Source organism: Ambystoma mexicanum, chromosome 13, assembly GCF_040938575.1.
Source record: "Ambystoma mexicanum isolate Mex_15411 chromosome 13, UKY_AmexF1_1, whole genome shotgun sequence".
Taxonomy (NCBI): Eukaryota; Metazoa; Chordata; class Amphibia; order Caudata; family Ambystomatidae; genus Ambystoma; species Ambystoma mexicanum.
This window is the reverse complement of record NC_090938.1, coordinates 159,197,468-159,220,814: the sequence shown is the minus strand read 5'-3', so window position 1 is coordinate 159,220,814 and position 23,347 is coordinate 159,197,468. Positions and strand designations below refer to the sequence as shown.

The window sequence follows — 23,347 nt, the reverse complement described above, 5'->3', positions numbered from 1 at the left end:
ATAGGGAGACATCCTTGAACTAGCCTTATACTGGGTTCTCCAACAGAAAGAAAAATCCAACATTTCTAGAGCAGTATATAGGGACATATCTTTGAATACTTTCTGCCAGGTACTTGGGAGGGGTAGGAGGACATCTTGTTATCAACAATTAATTATTCCTGAGGCTTGCTGTGTGAGGGATATTACTTTAAAGATGATATCCCTTTAAGAAGGACCGCAAGTGACCAACAGGCAACTGCATCCATTGAAAATTTTAGGGCTGACGACAGACTCAACAGAAGAAAGTTCGTGCACAAAGCTGAGGCGCATTGACCTAACTACTTACTTACATGTGGCTCTCTGTGTTCTATGATAGGTTGTGCTGCCACACACCACCTGAGCTGACCTACCACACCCTGTTGCCGAATCTTCAAGGACAACCCAATGACTAAGAGGCAAGACCTGCCTCTAAGATTTAGATGGGGAATGGGTTTATTTTTTAAGAAGTATTCCAATGTCCTGAAGGGACGAGGAACATCAACTTTCCTTGGACCCTGAATGAAGAAATTAACAATCCTATTTTTTATTTATTTGTTTATAGCATGGACATAGCTCGAGAGCAGCGCAGTGCTTTACAATGGGAGAGTGCCACCATTGTCCTTGACATTTTATTTGTGTACAGTATTGCAGCACTATTGGTGGAGGGAGTGATTTTCGTTAGTCCGACAGGTATTGTTGAAAGAGCCACATTTTTAGTGTTTTGCAGAACTGGAGAATGATGGAGCAATTAACACATCTTTTGGGATCGAGTTCCAGATGGTCGGGAGGTGGCAAGAGAAGGACTAATTGCAAGTCTTCTCTTTATGGGCTCTCTTAGGCTCAAACCTTTTGTTAGTTTTGCTAGCTGAGGTGTGAATGCCTTCAGAAGTGTGGCGTTTAGCCGCCATGTATGTTGGGGTTCCGTTTCAGACTGCTTTCTAGGCGATTCAAGCAGTTTTGAATATGATCCTGGCAGGGAGAGGGAGATAGTGAAGCTTGCGCAACGTAGAACCCTTGCAAGGGCCTGGACGATGGTTACCATCTGAATCTCAGCAAACGTTCCTGGATCATGGGATGGAGGAGGAATGCAAGAGGAATTACTAGTAGAGCCTTGCAGGTGCAGGTACAGGTGTCACAATAACTCAGCAAGGCTTCTGCATTATCAATCAGTCAAAAATGAGAACATCTCAGACTGGTGCTACAAGAAGCTGTCATGATTCCCTGCTACAGGGGAAACGTATTGGCCCGCTACACCTTTTCGAAACACATCTCAGCATTCTAGTCTCTGACGCACTGAACTTACACGTCACTATGCTACCAGGACCTATACTCCGGTTTACTGTGGAGTTGCCACATGGCAATTCTTTTGGCTTGGTAAGCATACGCTTGTGTGTTTTCACTTGTATTTAAACTATTCCTTGTGCTGCCTTTGAACTTGGGTTCTTGTCTTGACTTCCCATGTTCTATGTTCCTATTCCTCCTTTCTACTCGAAGTCTCTTTCTGTCTCCACTCCCTGACACTACTTCTCTTCTTCGCTGCTCCTTCCAGCACTTACCTGTTCCTACGCTACTCATCAGTACTTATCTGCTCTCCCTCGCTGCTCAGTGCAGTACTTAACCTTTGCTCTACGCTGCCAAGTTCCACAGTCCTTCTGTTTCTTAGGTCACTGTGATCCACTGTTGCCCTGCTATTCTACTTTGCTGTGGCCCACAGTGTATACCAACTCCTCTTGGACCTAGAAGTATTACCAAAGTGCACAGGGGTTTTCTGCCCCAAGAGGGTTTCCCACTCCTTGTTGTGGACTGTGCTGGAGGGGAGACTTTCTGACATGCACATTAAAACTTGACTGGCAGGCTGGACTATCAGGACAGACTCCACATATTCGACTCGAGACCTCTTAGACGTTCCGCTGCAAGATCAACGGATCCTGATCGACGCTCCCGAGCTTCAGTAAGAGCCAAATCTTTGGATCTTGATTCTGACAGAAGTGCACATCAAATGCCCAGGTAGAAGAGCCACAATAAGATGGATGCATTACTACAGTCATTAGCTCAAACAATGTCCCCCTGGAAGAAGACTCTGCAGTAGACGTGACGACCGTTAAAACAAATCTAGATTACCACAACAGAAAAGCAATGTGATTTGACTCATGGCAGGGCCATTTCTTAGCAATGAAATACCTTAACTGATTGTGTCACAGAAGATTGAAGAAATGTTACCTTACCTTACGCCCAAGGCCTTCCTTGGGAATAACCCTGCCCACTGTAGAAGTAAAGTAAGGGGAGTATATAACCATTTAAGGCTGGACTAATAAGAATAATACTTTCTCTGTCCATCAAATAAGTCCTCTACAGGGAAGAGAAGCTTTAAGGTTCAGACCACCTGGATGAACCTGTGGTCTGCATCGAGGTTTAGCTAGATTTGAGATTGAAAGACAATCAAAAATGTTCTGAAATGATCTTCAGAGACCGTTAGTCCTGCTTGCTTTGTTTATATCACCTAGGTTATTGCCTTCTCTCATCCCCTGAAAAAGAATGCTTAGTTACCATGACGTTCACATATTTTCACTGCAGACTCATTCATTTATCCACACTCTGTCATTCAGTCACTCCCACAAAGTAAGTTAGGCTTTCTAGATCATGAGGCCTTGGGCAGAAGATTATTTTCCCTTGGGTAGTTTGACAAATTTGGGCCAATTCATCCCTTTTCCCCAGGGGGGAGCAACACCCTGTGAGGCTGGGCAGGTGTGCCCCCTCCAAAAGATCCCTAGGAGTCTGGGCAAGTGGGAGCTCACTGGGAGTGACTCCTCTCTCGAGGACAAGGACACCCGGTTTGATAAGAAACTCCCAGTCCGTAATACCTTGTCTGCCTACATGGGACTTGAAAAAACAATTTTTACTCCTTTTTTGGCTCAACCAACCAGTGACATTCCTTCCATCCCTTTGGCTTCAGGTAATGCTGGATTTTATCAGAGCGCCACAGTCAAGGAAGAAGGACACATCCTTTTTGTCTCCGATGACGTAGATAAACACAAAAGGAACTGTGAATGGGAGGGGAACTCCGACACAGGGAGGAGAGTGACTCCTATGCAGAGGCAAGCCTCTGTGGAGAATACGTCCTTGAGGGGGCAGAGCAATGCAAGACAGTGGAACCAGTGGTGGCATCGAGGGTGAGGAAACCACAAGCTGAATGATGGCTTGCCGACTGTCCAGAGAGTTCAGGTCGGGAACGAAGCGGAGATGACGGAAGAGTGGGGGTCTCATCTGGTGGCGTGATCACAAATGAGCTGTGGAGGGCTTGGAACCCGGTAACCGATGCTGAGACCAGAGTGCAGAGGGAGATCCAGATTCAGGAGCTCTGCACAAGAAATGCTTGTGCTGCTTAGGGAATGCTACAGCAGGGAAGCGAACGCTCGCGGCGAGAAGACGTAAGTAACTGGTACAAACTTTGACTGTTACGGCTGGTGAAGCGGAGGTTGCTCAAGCCTGATCGGCTCACTCTCTCTTTGCTCTGGTTTGTCAGAGGGCTATAGGGCCATGCAGAGCCCCAAGAATTTAAGAAACCGTCAAAGCTGTAGAAGCCTACTATGTAATGGAAGTCTGATAAACCTGAGCAAAGAGAAAGCCAACCTGACTGCAGGACCTCAGAAAACCCTGAGGAACTCCGACAAGGCTGGGGATACCGTCAAGGTCACAGGAGCCTGACAAACCTGAAGGGGGCAGAAGCTCAATTCAAGACAAGTGGCAACAAAACCAATAGAAGACCAAGGGACTGTGAAGAGTCCGAGAACTACGAAACCTAGCGATCATAGAGAAACAGAATGAGTGGGGTTACAAGCACCTATTCGAGGCTGGGAAACGTTTATGAAGCAAACACAGATTTTCCTGAGGAAGCGCAAACCATACACAGGACATTGAGTTTTGACAATAAAACCTGCAAAGAGGTGATGTACTGTCTTTTCAAATACTGCTGAACTTTGTACCGAAGCAACAGAAGTCCAGTGATTGGGGCAGGCAGAAGCACCATTAGTTTTAGTTTCGAGGTAGAGAAAATCCCCCATAGAAATAGGGCAAGATATGTGTTTCCTTTTCAGTTTAATAAAGCATCCTTGAACATGTCAGTCAACGGTCTGGGTCCTTCTTCTGGTTCACCAGGTCCACCTCACTGACCTATACTGACCTATGAGAAAGGTGAGAACATGGAACACTGGTTCCTGGAACCTCAGGGAAGAGATTGGTCCCATAGGTAGAGACACCAGGTCCACCTCACTGACCTATGAGAAAGGTGAAAACGTGGAACACTGGTTCCTGGAATCTCAGGGAAGAGATTGGTCCCTTGGTTAGAGACACCAGGTCCACCGCACTGACCTATGAGAAAGGTGAAAACGTGGAACACTGGTTCCTGGAATATCACAGAGGAGATTGGTCCCTTGGGTAGAGACACCAGGTCCACCTCACTGACCTATGAGAAAGGTGAAAACGTGGAACGCTGGTTCCTGGAATATCACAGAGGAGATGGCCCCTTGGTTAGAGACACCAGGTCCACCTCACTGACCTATGAGAAAGGTGAAAACGTGGAACACTGGTTCCTGGAATCTCAGGGAGGAGATTGGTCCCTTGGGTAGAGACACCAGGTCCACCTCACTGACCTATGAGAAAGGTGAAAACGTGGAACACTGGTTCCTGGAATCTCAGGGAGGAGATGGTTCTTTGGTTAGAGACACCAGGTCCACCTCACTGACCTATGAGAAAGGTGAAAACGTGGAACACTGGTTCCTGGAATCTCAGGGGGGAGATTGGTCCCTTGGGTAGAGACACCAGGTTCACCACACTGACCTATGAGAAAGGTGAAAACGTGGAACACGGGTTCCTGGAATCTCAGGGAGGAGATTGGTCCCTTGGGTAGAGACACCAGGTCCACCTCACTGACCTATGAGAAAGGTGAAAACGTGGAACACTGGTTCCTGGAATCTCAGGGAAGAGATTGGTCCCTTGGTTAGAGACACCAGGTCCACCTCACTGACCTATAAGAAAGGTGAATACGTGAACACTGGTTCCTGGAATCTCAGGGAAGAGATTGGTCCCATAGGTAGAGACACCAGGTCCACCTCACTGACCTAAAAGAAAGGTGAAAACGTGGAACACTGGTTCCTGGAATCTCAGGGAAGAGATTGGTCCCTTGGGTAGAGACGCCAGGTCCACCTCACTGACCTATGAGAAAGGTGAAAACGTGGAACACTGGTTCCTGGAATCTGAGGGAGGAGATTGGTCCCTTGGGTAGAGACACCAGGTCCACCTCACTGACCTATGAGAAAGGTGAAAACGTGGAACACTGGTTCCTGGAATCTCAGGGAGGAAATGGTTCTTTGGTTAGAGACACCAGGTCCACCTCACTGACCTATGAGAAAGGTGAAAACGTGGAACACTGGTTCCTGGACTCTCAGGGAAGAGATTGGTCCCTTGGGTAGAGACACCAGGTCCACCTCACTGACCTATGAGAAAGGTGAAAACGTGGAACGCTGGTTCCTGGAATCTCAGGGAGGAGATTGGTCCCTTGGGTAGAGACACCAGGTCCACCACACTGACCTATGAGAAAGGTGAAAACGTGGAACACTGGTTCTTGGAATCTCAGGGAGGAGATGGTCCCTTGGTTAGAGACACCAGGTCCACCTCACTGACCTATGAGAAAGGTGAGAACATGGAACACTGGTTCCTGGAATCTCAGGGAGCAGATTATGTTGCCTTTGCTAGAGACTCAAAACCAAGCTTACTGTCCTCTGGATGATATGGCCTTCATAACATGCCTATACACAAGTGTTTCAAGGCGCGATGAGGCAAGGGAGGCGGAATAGAGGGAGGACAGAGACAAAAATCTTACTAGGCCAAGTGACATTGAGATTGCGCAAGTACAGGGGAGAAGCGAGGGGGAAAAGTGCCTGGGGAGGGGGATGGGGAAAGTGCTGTACATGGGATCAAACAATAACAAGAAGTGCGGCCAGCAGGTGGCAGGTGCAAGGGTAAGTGCAGACAGTCAACGTCCAACAAATGCAGGTAGGGGGACTGTAGGATTATAGATACAGACCTAAGTGCAAAGGTTGCCAGGAGGCAGTGCAGGTGTGCAACTGGGCGGGCAGGAACCTGGGCCCGGAATCAGAGAATAGCCAGGTGACCAGTGCAGTATCAGACAGTAGATCATCTTGGAACCCCGTTTGCTGGAGCCTCAGGAGGAACTCCACACACATTTGCTGGGGGAATATCTTGCATAGAAAAATATGATCCAGCCCAGTAGAGGTAGAGGGACACTGAAAAGAGTAAATGTTCCTGAGCAAAAAGCAAATCAAATATGTAAAACCTATCATGTTTGGTTCGTAACATATATGGCAGAATAGAAAGATTGCTTCGGGGCGAGTATGGGGTCTTTTCATATAAGGATTTCCAGTGGTATGCAGGTGCTGCAAAAGAAAGCTTCTTCCTGGTTAGAGTCATGAATAAACTGAACCTTATAGCCAGTTTATACAGAGGAAAGGTTGGCTAAGTTTACTGTGCGCAGAGACGGAGAGTGGTGGAGTCGCTGTAGGTATTTACTGCAGGCCTACCAATGTCCGTGCTCACAGGACAAGTAACTGAAGCATGCATCTAAGTGTATGGCTGTACAGTTTCCAATGTCCACGTGTGCCATCTCGAGCCCTTCCCCCCATTGCATTCTGGCACTTGTTATTTTTTCCCATTGCAAGTATGGGCCTACAAGCCCAAGCATGCAATGGAGAAAAACAGGACTCGCTCAGGATGGCAACCATGGAACTGGGAAACCTGTGAGCTTTGTACTTGGTTTCTGTGTGTGTTAATAAGGGGATAACGGAGGTTGTCTAAAGTAACACAACAAACTGGTTACACAATGAGAGGTCATTAAGAAGGACTTCAGCTAGTGGCTGCTGGTCTAGGAAGGCAGCACACAACATGTCACTCATTAGATACAGAGTACAGGGAAATGATACTGAATTCTATGCTGTGCACGTTAGTGGGTTGCCCGGGAAACGAGCAGTGTAATCGGTTTATAATGTTTTACTGAGTGGTTGTCTGTGAAAAAGTAGAGGGGCGTGTTTCTAGTTGATCCTTATGGACACAGCAGGAGACAGTGGGCCAGATTCTCAAAATTATTTTGGTGCAAGTGATGAGATGCAGAAGTTTATCTCCTCACTTGCACCAAAAAGGCTGTGTCCTATTCTCAATGGGCACCTGAAAGCACACATCTGTGATGCCCTTTCCAATCCCAATGTGCACCAATAAGGGGACGTTTCGTCGCATTTTAGTGTGCATCCCAAATGTACAAAAGGGTTGAACGTTGAAGTGCACAGAAATGAGAAACACTCCCCTTCGCCTGTTACCAACAGGCGCGTGGGGATGATCGAAGCATGACAGGGTCATTTCTGACCCTTACATACTTTTTTGTTTGTTTGTTTATTTATTTATTTAATATGGCGCGCAAAACCCAGAGGTAACAGGGCGCAACAGGGAACAGGGATAAGGCACATGTGAATATAAAGCATAGCATTCCATTTCGTAAAGGCTGGTGGGAGGACATAGTTAATTACATTGCAGAGGGTCACTTAGGAATGTAAATAAATACAGTCTTTTGTTTACAGTCTAACTTTTGTTAAGTGTAGGGTGGCCAGAAAAACCGGGACAGGGCAACTGACATAAAAGTAGGACTAATTGAATTGAAAGTGGCTGTCAAAGCACTACACTTCAGTAGCGTTTGGAGAGGAAAGGGGGTTTAAGTGTTACTGTCCAAAGAAACACATATTATAATACATTTCTCACAAACTAACCCTATGCTAAGTTGTAAAATGCAGCATTTCTTCTGTGCGAGATTATGCATTCCTGCCTGCAAGCTATGGAGACCTACTACAAAAAACTGTGACCACTGCAGTTTCCAATGGGAACATAATCTTGAGAAAGGGGGGGACAGAGCACCAAATACCGGGACAGTCCCGGGAAATCCAGGACATCTGGTCACCCTAGTTAAGTGTGACAGCAGAAGTTTAACCACTGCTGTCTCACGGGAATTTCTATCTCCCCAAACAGTTATAGAATACTTTTTTTTCATTTTTGTTTATATTTCAAAGTGAAAGGTCCCTCACTCAGAAATGTGCTTCAGGCACCCACGTGGGTGGTAGGAGCTTGTCATAGGTTACTGATGGTGGAATGCTCCTGACACTAATCTATGTAATGGGGCAGGCCGTGCCAATAGGAAAGGCGCAGGTCACCTTTGAGACTAATGTGACCCACGCGTTTCTAAAACGAACACAAATGAAAACAGTGCATTCTCTGCGTTTTTTTGTCATTTTAGTTACTTTTTGACAATCTGCCCCAGGGAGTCTGCACTAGTTACTTTACACCCAGGAAGAGGAAGCGAAGGCGGCTGCAAGTAATTCAAATCTAGCATGTTTTAGTTGGTGCTTCCGTTCTGACTTACCAAGCTATAACGTATGTGTCCCACAGAGCTGCATCGTCACACACGAGTCTAACGGCATCGACATCATCACAGCGTTGATCCTGAACGACATCAGCCCCCTGTGCAAGTACCGGATGGACCTTGTGCTGCAACTGAAGGTTAGTAACTGAGCGGGTGAATACCTTATGGCCGAGCTGCCCGTAAGTAGCAGCCGTCCAAGCGATCCAGTGTGTAGTTGCATTATAGATACCTATGCACAGATATGATTCAATTGCACGCTCCACAATCTACACGCTGAGGCGATATGCCCCAAGGTGGCGGGCCCACTCTGTCGGTAAAGGCCGGCCACCCAAGTTAAGGGCCCGAACGCTGTTACCTACAGGGTGTGCCTGCCATCGAGGGGCATATCGCCATTAGCCGCCGTTTGGGGCCCTTAACGAGGGTGTTGAGCCGTTACCTACAAGGTGGGCCCACCACCGAGGGCATATCACCATTAGCACCCGTGCAGTCCGCTACATGGGTGCTAATGTTTTTTTAAACGTTTTTAAATGAAAGTATTTTCTCTCCGTAAATGCGATGCCTCACGACATCCCGTTCATGGAGAAAAAAAACGACACCAACATGGCTGCCATGGAATTGGAAGGGGGGCTCAGGATTGAACTCCTCTTCCATTTCCATGGCGGCCACACTGGGACAGGAGCTGTGGTGGCGGGGAACTACTGCTGCAATCTAAGTGGATGGTGGGGGCAGAGGTGAAAGAAGCAGGGTCGGTGGGGGGGATGGGCAGGAACCGGCAATACAGATTTTCCACACATTCGTTACAGAAAGTCATGATTCTATTAAAGACTCGGAGGCGAAAGATTATGCTCTGACTTCTCTTTACTAACTCGAGCAGCAACCATATAAACAAGATAAACATGGAAAACAAATAAAACTACAAAGTCCAACGAAACCCAGTAATTTTTGTAGTTCGTTTTCCATAGGATAAGCAAAACCATTTGATCCATTCTTCCAATCAGTGTCACTTCTCCCTTATAACATCCCATAACTCTGAAGTCCTTCCTCTTTCTTTCGCTGCACCGACAAACTCGCGCCCCAACCGGTAGGCGACTTGCTCCAGCCAAACTTTTCAAGTTGTCGTTTTCTGTTCCGCTCCTGAAACAAACATAAATCATTAGAAATCCCTTCATAGACGGGTGGGCAATCGCATAGCAATACCATTATAAATCAAGACAAAATTGCATATTTCCAACAAATTGCATTATTACAGCATGATAAAATTACATATACCGTAGCGATTGAAATTGGGTGGAATAATCTTTCGCCTCCGAGTCTTTAATAGAATCATGACTTTCTGTAACGAATGTGTGGAAAATCTGTATTCTATGTCAAGACTCGCAGGCTCAGATTATGCTCGTTTAAAGCTTACCTACCACCAACGATGCTACTCGCTCCACTGGTCTAAAATAGAAACTCTTAAAGGTCTCCTCATTAGACCAGTCTGCCGCCTTTAGGACATCTTCCAGACGAGCCCCTGCCAAAAAGGCGGACGATGCCATTGCACCCCGTGTAGAGTGTGCCCCGAACTGTTGTACGTCTATACCTGCCTCGGCCATGCACCACTTGACCCATCTAGCTAAGGTGGCTGATGCTACTGCTCTAAAAGGTTTCCTAATTGCTATTAGTAGCTGGTTTAAACCCGCGGGCCTCACTTCATTTGCTTTCCGCTCGTACACTTTCAAACACCTAACTGGGCACAGCTTAGGCTTGTCTGGGAAGGCCATGTATTCTACAGACTTAATATTCGTCTTAGTTCTCCTTGTTATAAAAAATATTACCCCTGAAGGGGAAAAGGACTTTCTGTTTGTTTCTAACGCTCTCACATCCGAGACCCTTTTACAAGAAATAAGACACAGAAGGCTAGTCAACTTAGCCCATAGTGCTTTCCGAGACAAGAATTCATTGTCCGGCCAACTCTGAAACATTCTTAAAACTATACTCACATCCCACAAACGAGTGTACTTAGGAGCTGCGGGTCTCATACACCTAATGCCTTTCAGAAGCCTACATACCAAGGGATGCTCCCCTACCGGCTTGTTGTCTATGTACGCATGGCCTGCTGAAATTGCCGACCTATAATTATTAATGGTCCTGTAGGCCCTTGCCTGCGCTGCCTGCGCTGCCAAAAAATTCACTATGTGTATCACATCTGTATATACGGGATCAACCTGTCTCTCCAGACACCAATTACTCCATCTATGCCATGCCACTCTATATGCCTTGCCTGTCGATGGAGCCCAGGACTCCCTGATGAATTCCTGAGCTGTGCCTGAAAGTCCTGGCTTAGACCAGTTCTCCCTGAAATCGCCCAAGCCAGAAGACTTAGGTTCCCTGACCTGACTAATGGATGAATCTCTCCTGCCGGATTCAGCAGGATATCCTCCCTGGCCGGCAGCCGAATAGGGGCTTCGAACGTCAGTTCCAGAAGGTCCGGAAACCAAGCTTGGCCTCTCCAGTCTGGTGTTATCAGACTCACTGTTGCTAACTGATGTCTGACCTGTGCAACTGTGCGTGCTATCAAGGAGAATGGGGGTAACCCGTGTACCCGTGCTGGTCCCCAGACCTGGAGAAAAGCGTCCGTTGCTGTCGCTTCCGGGTCCGGTCTCCAACTGTAAAATCTGGGGAGCTTCCTGTTCAACCTGGAAGCAAAGAGATCCGTCTGACAGGGACCTCTGCGGCGCATTAATTCCTGGAAGACTGAGTCGTCCAGCTGCCAGTCGCTGGAGTCCTTCAGATATCTTGAGTTCCAATCTGCTATCAGATTGAGCTCCCCCGGTAAATGTTCTGCTCTCACGCTTATCCCCTTCTGGAGACAGGTCTGCCAAAACTCCTTGGCCATCTCCGTCAGCTTCTGTGACCTTGTTCCGCCCAGTCGATTGATATATCTGACTGCCGAAACGTTTTCCATTTTCAAAAGAATGGACAATTTCGCCGCTTTCTGTGTCCAGCACCGAATCTTGAAGGAGCCCGCTAGAAGCTCCAGGCAATTGATGTGGAGACCAAGTTCCTGTCTCGACCATCTCACCCCTGTCGACTGATCTCCGCATCTGGCTCCCTATCCCCAGCGACTGGCGTCGGACTCTATCACTAGGTCCGGGGATGAGCCAAATATCGCCCTGCCGTTCCAGGCTTCCATGTGGCAGAACCACCATTCTAGTTCCAGTCTCGCTTCTTGTGATAGTTTCACTTTCTGTTCGTAAGAAAACCCTTTCCTGAGATGGCTGATCTTCAACCTCTGTAACGCCCTGTAATGAAGGGGGCCTGGGAATATCGCCTGTATCGATGATGACAGACGTCCTATAAGTCTCGCTATTTCCCTCAGAGAAACTTCTTGTTTCGCCAACATGACCTTGATTTCCCTTTTGACTGAATTTACTTTGGCTAGGGGTAATCTGAGAGTGCCCTGTGTTGTCTCTAAGTTGAACCCCAGAAATTCCAGATCCTGAGCTGGCTCTAGCTGTGACTTCTCCCAATTTATCAGGAACCCCAGCTGTTGTAATAACCCTGTGGTTAACAGGACCTGTCGAACTAGAACTTCTCTGTCCTGGCACATTAGACATATGTCGTCCAGATAAATAATTAGCCTGATCCCCTGTTCTCTCAGGTGTGTCACTATAGGTTTCAAGAGTTTGGTGAAACACCATGGCGCCGACGCTAGCCCGAAGGGGAGACATTTGAATTCCCACTTCTGTCCCTTCCAAAGGAACTGAAGAAGTTTTGTCTGCTCTGGCCAGATAGGAATCGTTAGATACGCATCCCTGAGGTCTATCCTTGCTAGCCAGTCTCCCTGTTGGAGAACATCCCTTAGAAGATGGATGCCTTCCATTTTGAAATGCCTGTACACTAGAAAGAAATTTAAACCCCTCAGGTTTATCACTGGTCTGACCTTGTGTCTTTTCTTGACTAAAAACAGATTGCTTATAAAACCCCCTGGTCCCTCTGAGGCTGGACCGATTGCATTCTTTGCCCTTAGCAATTCCACCTCCCTGTCTAGCAGGACCTCGTCTTCTCTACTGAAATTTATCTTTCTTGGCCGTACTACCTGATATGGTTCCCGCCAGAATTCTAACTGAAACCCTCTTACGGTCTGTCTTAGCCAAGCGTCTGAAGACAACTCTTCCCATATTTCTACATACCGTTTCACTCTCCCCCCTACTGGAGGAATACTTGCATTTGACCTTGCTAACACTTTCACATCTCTCACCTGGGGGGGACTCTGGAGGTGTTGCCTTCCGTTGTTCCTCCAACCCCTGCCCCTGCCTCTTCCCCTAGAAGGGAAGAAGGGTTTGGACCTTCGGTCTTCTTGCCTCCAATTTCTGTCCTTGTAGGAGTCTCTGTACTGGCCACGGCTGGACGAGCGGCCCCTTCCTCCTCCAGCCTTGTCGAAAACTCTTCCACCGAAAATCTTCTTCAGGGAAGATTGGGCCCTGTCCATCGATACATAAGTACTGGCGAATTTCGCCATGTCCTTGATAAACAAGTCCCCGAAGAGCTTGCCCTTCGCGGCTGTGGCCTGCTCGGAGGTCGCCATCTCCCCTAGTCTGGAGTCCAGTTTCATCAGGATCGACCTTCTCCTTTCGGTCGCCAACACTGTATTTGCGTTACCGAGCAGGCAGATAATTCTCTGAGCCCAGCCAGATATAATCCCTGGGTCCATGGGCTCCTTCTTGACCTTTGCCTCCTCGGCCAGTTGCCAGATCTTGGTGACCGGCCCTAGCATGTCCAGCACCTTGTCCTGACAGGACCGCCAGGATCTGTCGATGCCCCTCATCACGTCCCTGCCATACCGGCCCAGGAACGTCAGAATTCTCTCATCAATTTCCGGGGTCTCTGCTACCCTGTCCGGGACTCTGGGCCTTGGGCACTCGGCCTTCAATTTAGATCTGGCCCGCAGACGCCGTCGAAGGTATTCCGCGATCTTCTCCGGAGGGTCCCATTCATTGGACCTGGGGTGAATGAGCTCATCGGGATCGAACTCCTCCCTGAGAAGATCTTCCTGTTCCTTCCTGCCTTTCTTTTTAGGTTGGCTCTCCTCCTCTTCCGGGGAGGACTGGTCTTCTGAGGAGGTGTAAAACTCAGATCTAGAGCTGCTCTTGCAGTAGTCGTCGTCCGACTCGCTCGAGCTAGTGCTCCGTCTGTCGCGGGATCTCGCCTTCCTTTTCCCCGATCTGTGGGGTGAACCCGGGGGGGTCTGGGCGCTACGGCCCCTGCGGGTCTTGTGTTTACTTCCCCCTCTCTTTTTGCGAGCTTTGCACTGGGACAAAGCCGCCAAGCTTCGCAAAATGCCCCTCTCTTCCCGGGGCCTTTCGGCACTCTGCAGCATCTGCACTGCTTTGCTCATACGGCGCCCACTGACATGCGGGCCGTCAGAGTCGTCGGTGTAATCGCTCATGTCTTTACTGACTCTGTAACTACCAAGGTGCCTTGTGCAGTTTGCCTGGGCTGCCCCGGTCAATGTATGTATTGAGAAGCTAGGCGAGTCCTTTATTGATAGCAGTCTTGCCTGGGACTGAGCCCGTCAAGCGGAGGCTGAAGCCTCTTGCACCTCCTCCCCAGTGGCAGAATGGGGGGTCAATGCTCCTGGGCTGGCTTTGCAGCGCACCTTCTCTGAGCAGGTTTCCTGCCCGCGATACCAGGCTCAGCCACTAGGTGGCGTTCCCCACTGAAACAATGAGCCGGTGTCTCCTGCTCTACACGGCTGTTCGCTCCGATCGACGGAGCTTTGTGAGGGCCAGAGAATGAAGAGAGATTGTGTTAGCTCCGAGGAGCTCTGCCGACTGTATCCCGCTCCTGACACGCAAGTTCGCAACGGCGCCGGAATTCCGAGGTCCCGCCGCGCCGCTGCGAACTTCCGTGCCTGCAGTGCCTCCTAACGAGGAAAGAACGACGCCGGAACGAAGTCCCGTCGCGTCTTCTTCGCGGATATGCTCCGCCAACGCCCTGCGCCTCCCTGCGCGCTTGACAGCTAGCCGCGCTGCCTATAGTGTAAAAAACATTTTCAAAACATTATTTGACACGTTAACATAAGAATAAACAAAGAGTACTTATCTCAGCTGCTCGAGCAGCAAAGAAAGAGGAAGGACTTCAGAGTTATGGGATGTTATAAGGGAGAAGTGACACTGATTGGAAGAATGGATCACATGGTTTTGCTTATCATATGGAAAACGAACTACAAAAATTACTGGGTTTCGTTGGACTTTGTAGTTTTATTTGTTTTCCATGTTTATCTTGTTTATATGGTTGCTGCTCGAGTTAGTAAAGAGAAGTCAGAGCTTAATCTGAGCCTCCGAGTCTTGACATAGAATCACGCGGCTTCGAACGCGGGCTAACACTAGAAGCGTCAGCCTGCGTTCCGAGCTACCTGATTGGCTGCCGCCCTGCCCAAGGTGCTAATGAGCAATTGAGTCCGACGTAAACGCATGTCAGCCCAAGGCGGATGGGCCAACGGAGCCTGTGTCAACAGCAACATCTACATCCAATTGTTGTTGGACCCTAATATTTTCTGCAGTTGGCTTCCAATATAAGGATGCACATTCTGAGAATCCTCTGTTTTCAGAGTTTTTAGCTTTTGTTGAATTTCTGTGGTGTTGCCAAAAGCAAGTACAAATCTTTGCTTCATTGCAGTAAAATGGCCCTAGTAGAGAGGCAGCAGAGATGAAATGTAGAAATATACATTTTTAAGCAGTAGACGCCTGCTGAATGATGTGAAAATGGCAGCCATAATGGAATGGGAAGCTTCCGTTCAGTGCTAGAGAGCTCTGTCCAAGTTGGCAGATTAGATATCAGCTATGGTGGAATAGGAATTATTGAGTCTAGGGAAAGCAAAGTCTGCAGATCATATAGTAATCGCACGGTCAGTTCTTCCCATCATGAGCTCGTCACATCCACCATGATGGATTGGTACTCTTTCAGCACAGGGGCCTCTGCGTTCGCTGGGCATCACCATGCCCTGATGAAGTAGTAACACCCTATTGAGAACACTGTCACTGATTCTGGTTGGACGCTACTCCGTGACAGATGATGTTAGATTGGATGCGCCCTAATGCCCGAGGGCCCCTGGTTGCGTCATATAAATATAATAAAATAAAGTCTAAAAAAGTTAGGGGGAAGTATTCTTTTCGATACAGCAGTAGCAACACATTCTGGACAAAATAGCCAATATTATTGTGTTGAACAAGAACAAATATGTTCACCAAAAAAAAAAAATGTAAAAGAAAATTATACCAACAAAGATTAATTAAAAATAACCTTTTACGTCTGGTATAATGTAGGGGCTTTTCAGGGTTAAATGAATGTGTTTGCTCAGTCATATATGGCATGCTACCTAGTGAAGATCATTTCTGAACTAGTTATTAGGAAGGTCACATACAAACATTATAAAGCCCATTGTATTGCAGTGAGTTGGTACTGCCTGATGACTATCTGGTATCATGGGTGAATGAGTGTTATCCTGTGTTCGGTTACTGCATCTTGCTGCTAGATCGGGTGCTTCCTTCATGTCCAAGCCATTTATCTTCCCATATGTTGAACATCGAACCCTATGGCACTAACACATGGCCACTGTTGGCTTTACAAGCCCTGATTTGATACCGAGCCTGCAAAGGTGTGTCCTTCGCTTAGTCAGACCTGGTGGCCCGCCGGTATACTCTTCTGCTTTGCGAGGCCCTGTGATAACTTGCGTATAGTTCTTGGACCTATGTCTGTCACTCTGCCCGTTGGACTCGGTCTCTGCTCTACTGCAGTGGCTGAACGGGTGCCCTTTCGATGGATTGTAGCAATGATCTCCAGTAGAGTTTCTATTTGTGCCCTTTGCTTGTCCAGTCCAGTTCTCATGCAAGGGGTCTGCGCTTATGGAGTGTTAGTCTGTGTGTTGCCCACATGTTCAGCTGTAGTCGGTGTGTGTGTGTGTGTGTGTGTGTGTGTGTGTGTGCGCGCGCCAGCCTTTGCCTAGTCAGCTTTTTTGTGTCTTAGAGCTGCATTTTTTTAGATGTATGTTCTTAGCTTAATCACCCCTTTTGGTGTATGGATGTGCTTTGATTTTATTTGTAATGTACATGCTCAGCACGGGTGGGCTTTCGATCTGCTCATTCCCAGTGTTGTGTGTGTTGCACTTTGCTTAGCCAACTATGATAGGCTCAGGCCATTTTAAGACATATCTGTTTTACATGGTCAACTCTGAGTGACTTTGGTTGTTCTCCATCGTCTGGCTCGGAGGTGGGTGGGTGGCAGCTTTGCACTCATTCAAGCTCTTGGGAAAATCCATCTTGCCCTTATTGGTCTAAGCAGAATTTTTTTTGACGTAGCCTTGGATGAGTGAACTTCGACATGATGGTCAATGCAATCGGTTCTATAGAATTCATGAGAAGTACTAGGGCAACAACCTTTGATTTATTTTGGAGTGGTTTAAAAAATGGATGCAGGGTCCTTCGTTTGTGACTATGATTTGATATTGTTTGATGACACTAACAATTTTTCCGGGCCATCTTTTGACAGGATAATGCCTCCAAATTGCTCTTGGCTCTAATGGAGAGCCGCCATGACAGTGAGAATGCAGAGAGGATCCTCATCAGCCTGCGGCCCCAGGAGCTGGTAAGAGATGCGTGGAGCACAACAATGCGTGCAATTCCGAAGTGCATTCTGTGAATACTGCAACGCTTGCATGGAGCAAATCCAACCAGTAGCTTGACTTATTAATGAAATAACATAATAGGTAATGTTCTTAAATGAAGTTTGAGAGTTGGGTTTCATTTGGAAAAATAAAGAATTCGATGTTTCCAAGATAAACATTAGCGTTGTAATGTGAACTAATGCAGTTTATTAGGATGGTATTTATTGAGTGCAGACCTAGCTTCGAGAAGCAACAGAGCGCTTTACAGAGGTATACAGCAGTGCAGATGCTTAACGGAGCACTTTTCAGAGGTAACAACAGAACCGATATACAGCAGAGGGTAGGATACAGAGGGGCACAGCCGAAGGGTACAGCTGTACCGGATGGCCAGGAGGTCAGGAGTGGGCGGCGTCTAGCCAGTCAGGTGGCACGAGGGGTGGCGTGATGGCCTAGGTGTTGAGGAGAGACCCCTTGAAGAGGTGGGTCTTGAGTTCTTTTCTGAATTGTAGGAACGTGGGGGGAAGTCTGATGCTGATGGGGAGGAGGTTCCATAGTCTTGGGGTTTATTCAGGGAAAGGTTGCTTTCGGGTCCTTTCCTTTTTCAGAGGCGATTTCAAGTCTGCACATGTGCTGGCTTCTGCCGGTGCGCTGTGCGCCAGAGATGCTGATTTTCTGCGCGAGGTAGCTTGTTGACTTGGGGGTGACTGCCTGGTTTATAGTCATAAAATCGAATGCAAAAATGTCGAAAGTCAAAAAAATCGAAAAAATGTCAAAAAAAATTCGTTTTTTATTCGAAATGGGGGGGTTCCTCCCTAACCCCCCTTTTTTTGACCTTTTATTTAACATGCTGAACCCCAAAAAAATATATAAATAACAAAATAAAGAATTCAATTTTTTTTTCGACATTAAGTTTTCTAATTTATTGTTATTCGAATTTTTTTTTTCGATTTTATGACTGACCACCTGACTGCCTTATAGATGCAGCAAGACTTGAAGGAGTAAGAATTCGGCCTTAGAGGGGTTGAGCTTCAAGTATTCACTGAACATCCAAGACTGGATCAGAGAGAGGCAGGTTGCTGCAACATTTTGAATAACACTCACAACAGGAAAATGTTGGTCCTATAAACCCTTGGATATATAACAATAGCAGGTGATTCAAATCCTCAAATAGCACCTTGTACAAGAATAAGTGTCGGGGTTGAAAGACCGAATTAGAAATGAAAGACCAAATTAGAAAGGTTCGAGGGAGAAAAGACTGAAGATAATTTTTTTTCGAAATAACCTTCGGTCTTTTCTCCCGTGAACATTTATGACTTGGCCTGCCCATATCCCCACCCCCTACTTACCTTGTGTCCCTGTAACGCCTGTCCCTTTTGCCTTCCGTGATCGGGAGCCGGCGTCGCAGGGTCCTTTCCTTTTTTTTTTCTTTCGGGACAGCTGCAGGGGACACCTCCACAACCCCCGCTCACAATATAGTGAGCAAGGGTGCGGGGGACACCCCCACAGCCCCCAGCGCCGAATGCGTGATTTGGTCGAATGTTTCAGCCGTTCGGAATTTTTGAACGGCTGAAATTCTGCCAAATCACACATTCAGTGATTTTTATCCGATCATTTTGGATGATTCCCAAGAATCATACTATGCCACGACTACTGGTAAAATGCTCATGTATGCCCCACCCCTGCAATATATCACAACCGACTAAAACCAACTGTGAACATGTACAGGGAAAAGTGTAAAGAGGTGAGGGTCCCATCCTACTTAATGTAGGCACGGATGGTTTTTGGGAGCCACATCTTGTAAGCTTGAAAGGAGATCAAGTGGGAGGAAGGGAACATGGGGTGATCAAATACGAGCTTTCTCCGACTTTCTGTCATGGACTTTGGCCTACTGCTTGTTTATAGACTCACCTGCCACTTCCTCAATGCAAGTACAACTGTGGCTTCAGGCGTTGCCTGATAGACCTTTCCCGACTGGACATTGTCTGCCGTTTGGAGCCGGATTAGCCTCTTCCCTGGCAAAGGACAACATACATCTTCTTTGGGTTTAAAAGGTTCTCTTAGCGCTGCCAGTAGATTACTGAGACTGGAGTCGTTAGTCCATATTGTTTTAAATCTTCGTGACCAGGTAGCTCTGTGTCCAGAAGTTTGTACCATATTGTGATTTCGTGGTGCAAGGCTTCCCACTTGGAAGATACTACTGCAATGGCAGGAGATGGGTATGAACCGGTAGAAAGGCTTGTCATTTAGAATATCTCCTATGGAACACTAACAACTGTCCACCCTTGTTCATGTCTGTTTGTCCTTGCAGATTGATGTCATCAAGCAGGCCTACCGCCAAGAAGAAGAGTGCGAGAACTCTGACGTCTCGCCCCGTGAAGTTGGGCACAACATCTATATCCTAGCATTGCAGGTAAGCACTTGTCTTGTGCTGCGTTACCCTCTGTGGCCGCACAGCCTGCCACAGAGGGTAACACAACCCAGGGGCTTAAGGCTTTGACTAGGGGAAAGCAAGTTTTGTACAAATACTACATAACTAAAGTATATCACGGGAATATTCTAAACTTTTCGAATAGTTTGAGCCTTTAACCATTCATGCAAAAAGGAAATTCCCTTCTCTTGCATACTCTCGCCTATTAAAGAAGGGGTTAAATCCCCCTAAATCACACCACTCTAGGACATAGAGTAACCATGTAAGAGAACGATGGAAGTGGAAGTAAATAAAAAGAGAGGGGATATGAGAATGATCTGCCTTACTCACAGATGGTCTTTAAGATGTTCTTGAATAGAGGCTTTCCAAAAAACAATCTGGAAGATTAGGTATGTCCCATTCTTGCTCTCCCACCAAAATTCTTTGGTAAGAAGTGGTTACCTAACAACTTTATTAAGTTCTTTTATTTTTCCCGAACATTTCCCATTGAGGTGCTGTTCCACCTTCCATAGCCGACAAGTGAACCACATACTGCTTAAGCTCTCTAATCCTCTATTTTAGATTTCACTGTTTGCTCTTTTTCAATGAAAGAAACATGGTTCTTTGCCTAGTTTTCATATTAAACAATAAAGCTTTTCTTTGGTTTTGGCAGTAGAATCGTAGTCAGACTTCACAGAGAAAAAACACAACAGTGGGCCAAAAAGCACAGTTCTCAAGGAAGCCCCACAAGTAGACATTGACTGTAGGCCCACACACTGCTTCAGGCCTATGACGACAGATGTTAACGGACAGCCAATAAGCTATAGCAGTCTCCAAGACTAGAGAAACCATGTCAGTGGCGCGTATGGACACCTTAGTTAAATAAGTAATCTTTCAGTAGAACTTCAGTGTTAACTTCAAGGAGGGGTCAGTTCTTGAAACATTCTGGTGGGATGAAGACCAGCGATTTCTAAAGCTCCACTTCAGAATTAAACTTTTAAAATGGTGTGCTGCTCCCTTTCTCTCCTCAACAGGACTGGGCTCCCAATTAGCACTGCTGGGTTTTGAGACCGTGTCAGTGTTTACAGGTTTTACGTTTGATCCTGATTCGAGATATTCTTGAACATTGTGGTTCTCATTATGAGGGCATCTACTAAGCGCCGACCTAGGTCCTAAGTCATAGGCGGTAGTACACGGTGAGAAAAGCAGAGTGCAATCAATACAAGGGATCGTGGAGCGTGTCACGGGTGAGAGCGAGGCAAGCAGTTTGGCAGCAAGCAACCAGGGGAGGAGTAGATTGCCAAATCTCATGTTAGTTGGAGTGGAGGTGGTGTGGACTTAATGTTAATGGTTGGGCATTATAGCATCCTTTACTTCTGCCATACATTTCACTGCCCGTGTGATAAACACAATGGTGACCTCTGCCTTGCTTGGAATGCATTCACAGAAACTGTGTGATGTCCTAAAAGAGATGGTGAATACAAATGTATGGGAGGTAAAGTGCTTACATTTTTTTTTTTACCTTCTGTTCATTGTGGTCAATTTTGCACACAAATATAGGAGCCGGCACCGCAGGAGGGTGCTTGATATGTTAGCAATCACTTGTGTCTCCCTTGAGGACAAGACAGAACCTCTCAATATGCTGCATGTAAACAACTATTCAAAGCTGAGGGGGGCTGACATTTGGTTACATCCACAAATTACCCGATTACCATCTTAATTTTGAGCAGTTCCTTAGCCTTCATCCCAACTTGATCCGTGTCCCAAACCTGGCCAATACACATAAAATATTAGACATCAAATTTGGCCTCATTCAAACTGTACTACACAGCAAACCAGCTGGCATGAAATATTCAATGAACAACAAAAACACTATGCTCATTCTGAAAGAAACCAAAATCACTCTTAACCAACTTCCCAACCTTAAAAAGCACCACACATCCGACCTCTGTACTATGACTTGTCTTCACCTGAAACCTTGACAGCACTAATAGGATCCTGGTGGCAAAATATGTTCCTACATCAATCCTAAGCAATGCCAAACAATTGTCCCTTCATAATTCCAACTCCTACTGTACAATCTATAAATATCCCAAAGCTTACCAAGACAAGAGCCATGACCCCTAGCCCAAAGCTTACCAAGACAAGAGCCATGACCCCTAGCCCAAAGCTTACCAAGACAAGAGCCATGACCCCTAGTCCAAAGCTTACCAAGACAAGAGCCATGACCCCTAGTCCAAAGCTTACCAAGACAAGAGCCATGACCCCTAGCCCAAAGCTTACCAAGACAAGAGCCATGACCCCTAGCCCAAAGCTTACCGAGGCATGAGCCATGACCCCTAGCCCAAGGCTTACCAAGGCAAGAGCCATGACCCCTTCAAGAGTTGACTTCGAACGATGACAAAGAGGCCCTTAATCTGAAACCCAAAACTCCACTTTAACGTAGACACTCACAAAGCTGGCACCCACCAACAGCATGGCACCTCAAGAAATTGATCCATTTTGGAACTAACCAACAGACTAAACAAAACTTTGAAAAAAGCATAGACCATTTCCACAAATTGATTTTTTTCTCCCAGGACCCAACTTTTAACTTCTTTCTCACTCATTTCAGCAGCCCTTCTGAAATCCATGGCCTACACTAAACATGCCACAACATGGCCTACTCTTCTTTGCATCAAACCTTGCCTCCAACAAAGAAAAACATGCAGCAACCGTATTTCAAACCTGGCTTCAGCTGGCTATCTGAACCGTGACTGACATTTCTGACAGAACCAACCACCTCCAAAACATGAGCCTCTCCAAACTCTACCCTTAGCTGCACCACAAACTAGATGCCACTCAAGGACATATAATCTAAAGTTGCACACATTGAAACTAGTGCAGAGGGCCTAAATGCATTCAGGAAGAAAAGTCCCAACCTGGGCACTCTCTGCACCATTGTCTTTGGCCTGATTTTGAGATGGTCGTTCTCAGCTATAATTGGTCATGTTTTGTCTGTTTTCAGCTGTCTCGGCACAATAAGCAGCTGCAGCACCTCCTGAAACCAGTGAAGAGAATACAGGAGGAAGAGGAAAGCATCTCCTCTATGGTAAGCGACTATGGGCATGGGATGAGGTGCTCGATGGCCTTAGAGAGGTCACTGATGATCCTCCCAACTGCATGGTTAAAATAGTGCATGAAAAATATCCTGCAGTAAAATTAACTCATTGAAATTAACCTTGCTTAAATGAAGGCAATCTTCACATGACATCATTTTCCAAAGAGAACACCACCTTAATAAATTCAACACAATGACCAGCCCCTCATCCTTTTTTTTTGTTCGACATATAAATGGGTGAGAGCTTAATATCTTCTCCTTATGTTCATGAGTCAACATATCAGAACAGTTGTACAAGCAATGTCATTCGGTTACCAATCTGAATTAGTTTCATCAGTGTGGGTACGTTAGGAGAATCCCATCAACAAAGGCTGGCCCGAGTTAAATAATCCAAATGATTTTTAGATTTCATAATGTTTTAATGAATACATGCATCCAGGAAGGGATGTTCAATTTTGTAATGACTTCAATGAAGTGTTTTGATGTATGTTAAATTTGATCTTTTTTGTTGCTGTGATATTTTGATTTGATTTGAATTTTATGTATAAGATTGTATGGTATTTCTATGCTGACATACACCCATTGCATGATTACATTCAAAACGCCCATTTCAAAGGTCGTAAATCACAGTATGTATGTACACTGTACCATTGAAAATGTGTAAGGGACATAAAAGCAGTCACGCAACATGCAAAGGTG

General features: G+C 46.5%; 1 protein-coding gene across 1 annotated transcript in view; it reads left to right on the top strand.

Annotated features, from left to right (window-relative positions):
• The window catches only part of ITPR3 (inositol 1,4,5-trisphosphate receptor type 3), a 510,867-nt gene that overhangs the window by 420,490 nt on the left and 67,030 nt on the right, over positions 1-23,347 (top strand). Inside the window, exons 43-46 of the mRNA XM_069633522.1 lie at positions 8,521-8,631; positions 17,027-17,122; positions 19,450-19,551; positions 22,556-22,639. Of these exons, the coding sequence (XP_069489623.1) occupies positions 8,521-8,631; positions 17,027-17,122; positions 19,450-19,551; positions 22,556-22,639 (393 nt within the window). The remainder of the gene's footprint in view (positions 1-8,520; positions 8,632-17,026; positions 17,123-19,449; positions 19,552-22,555; positions 22,640-23,347) is intronic.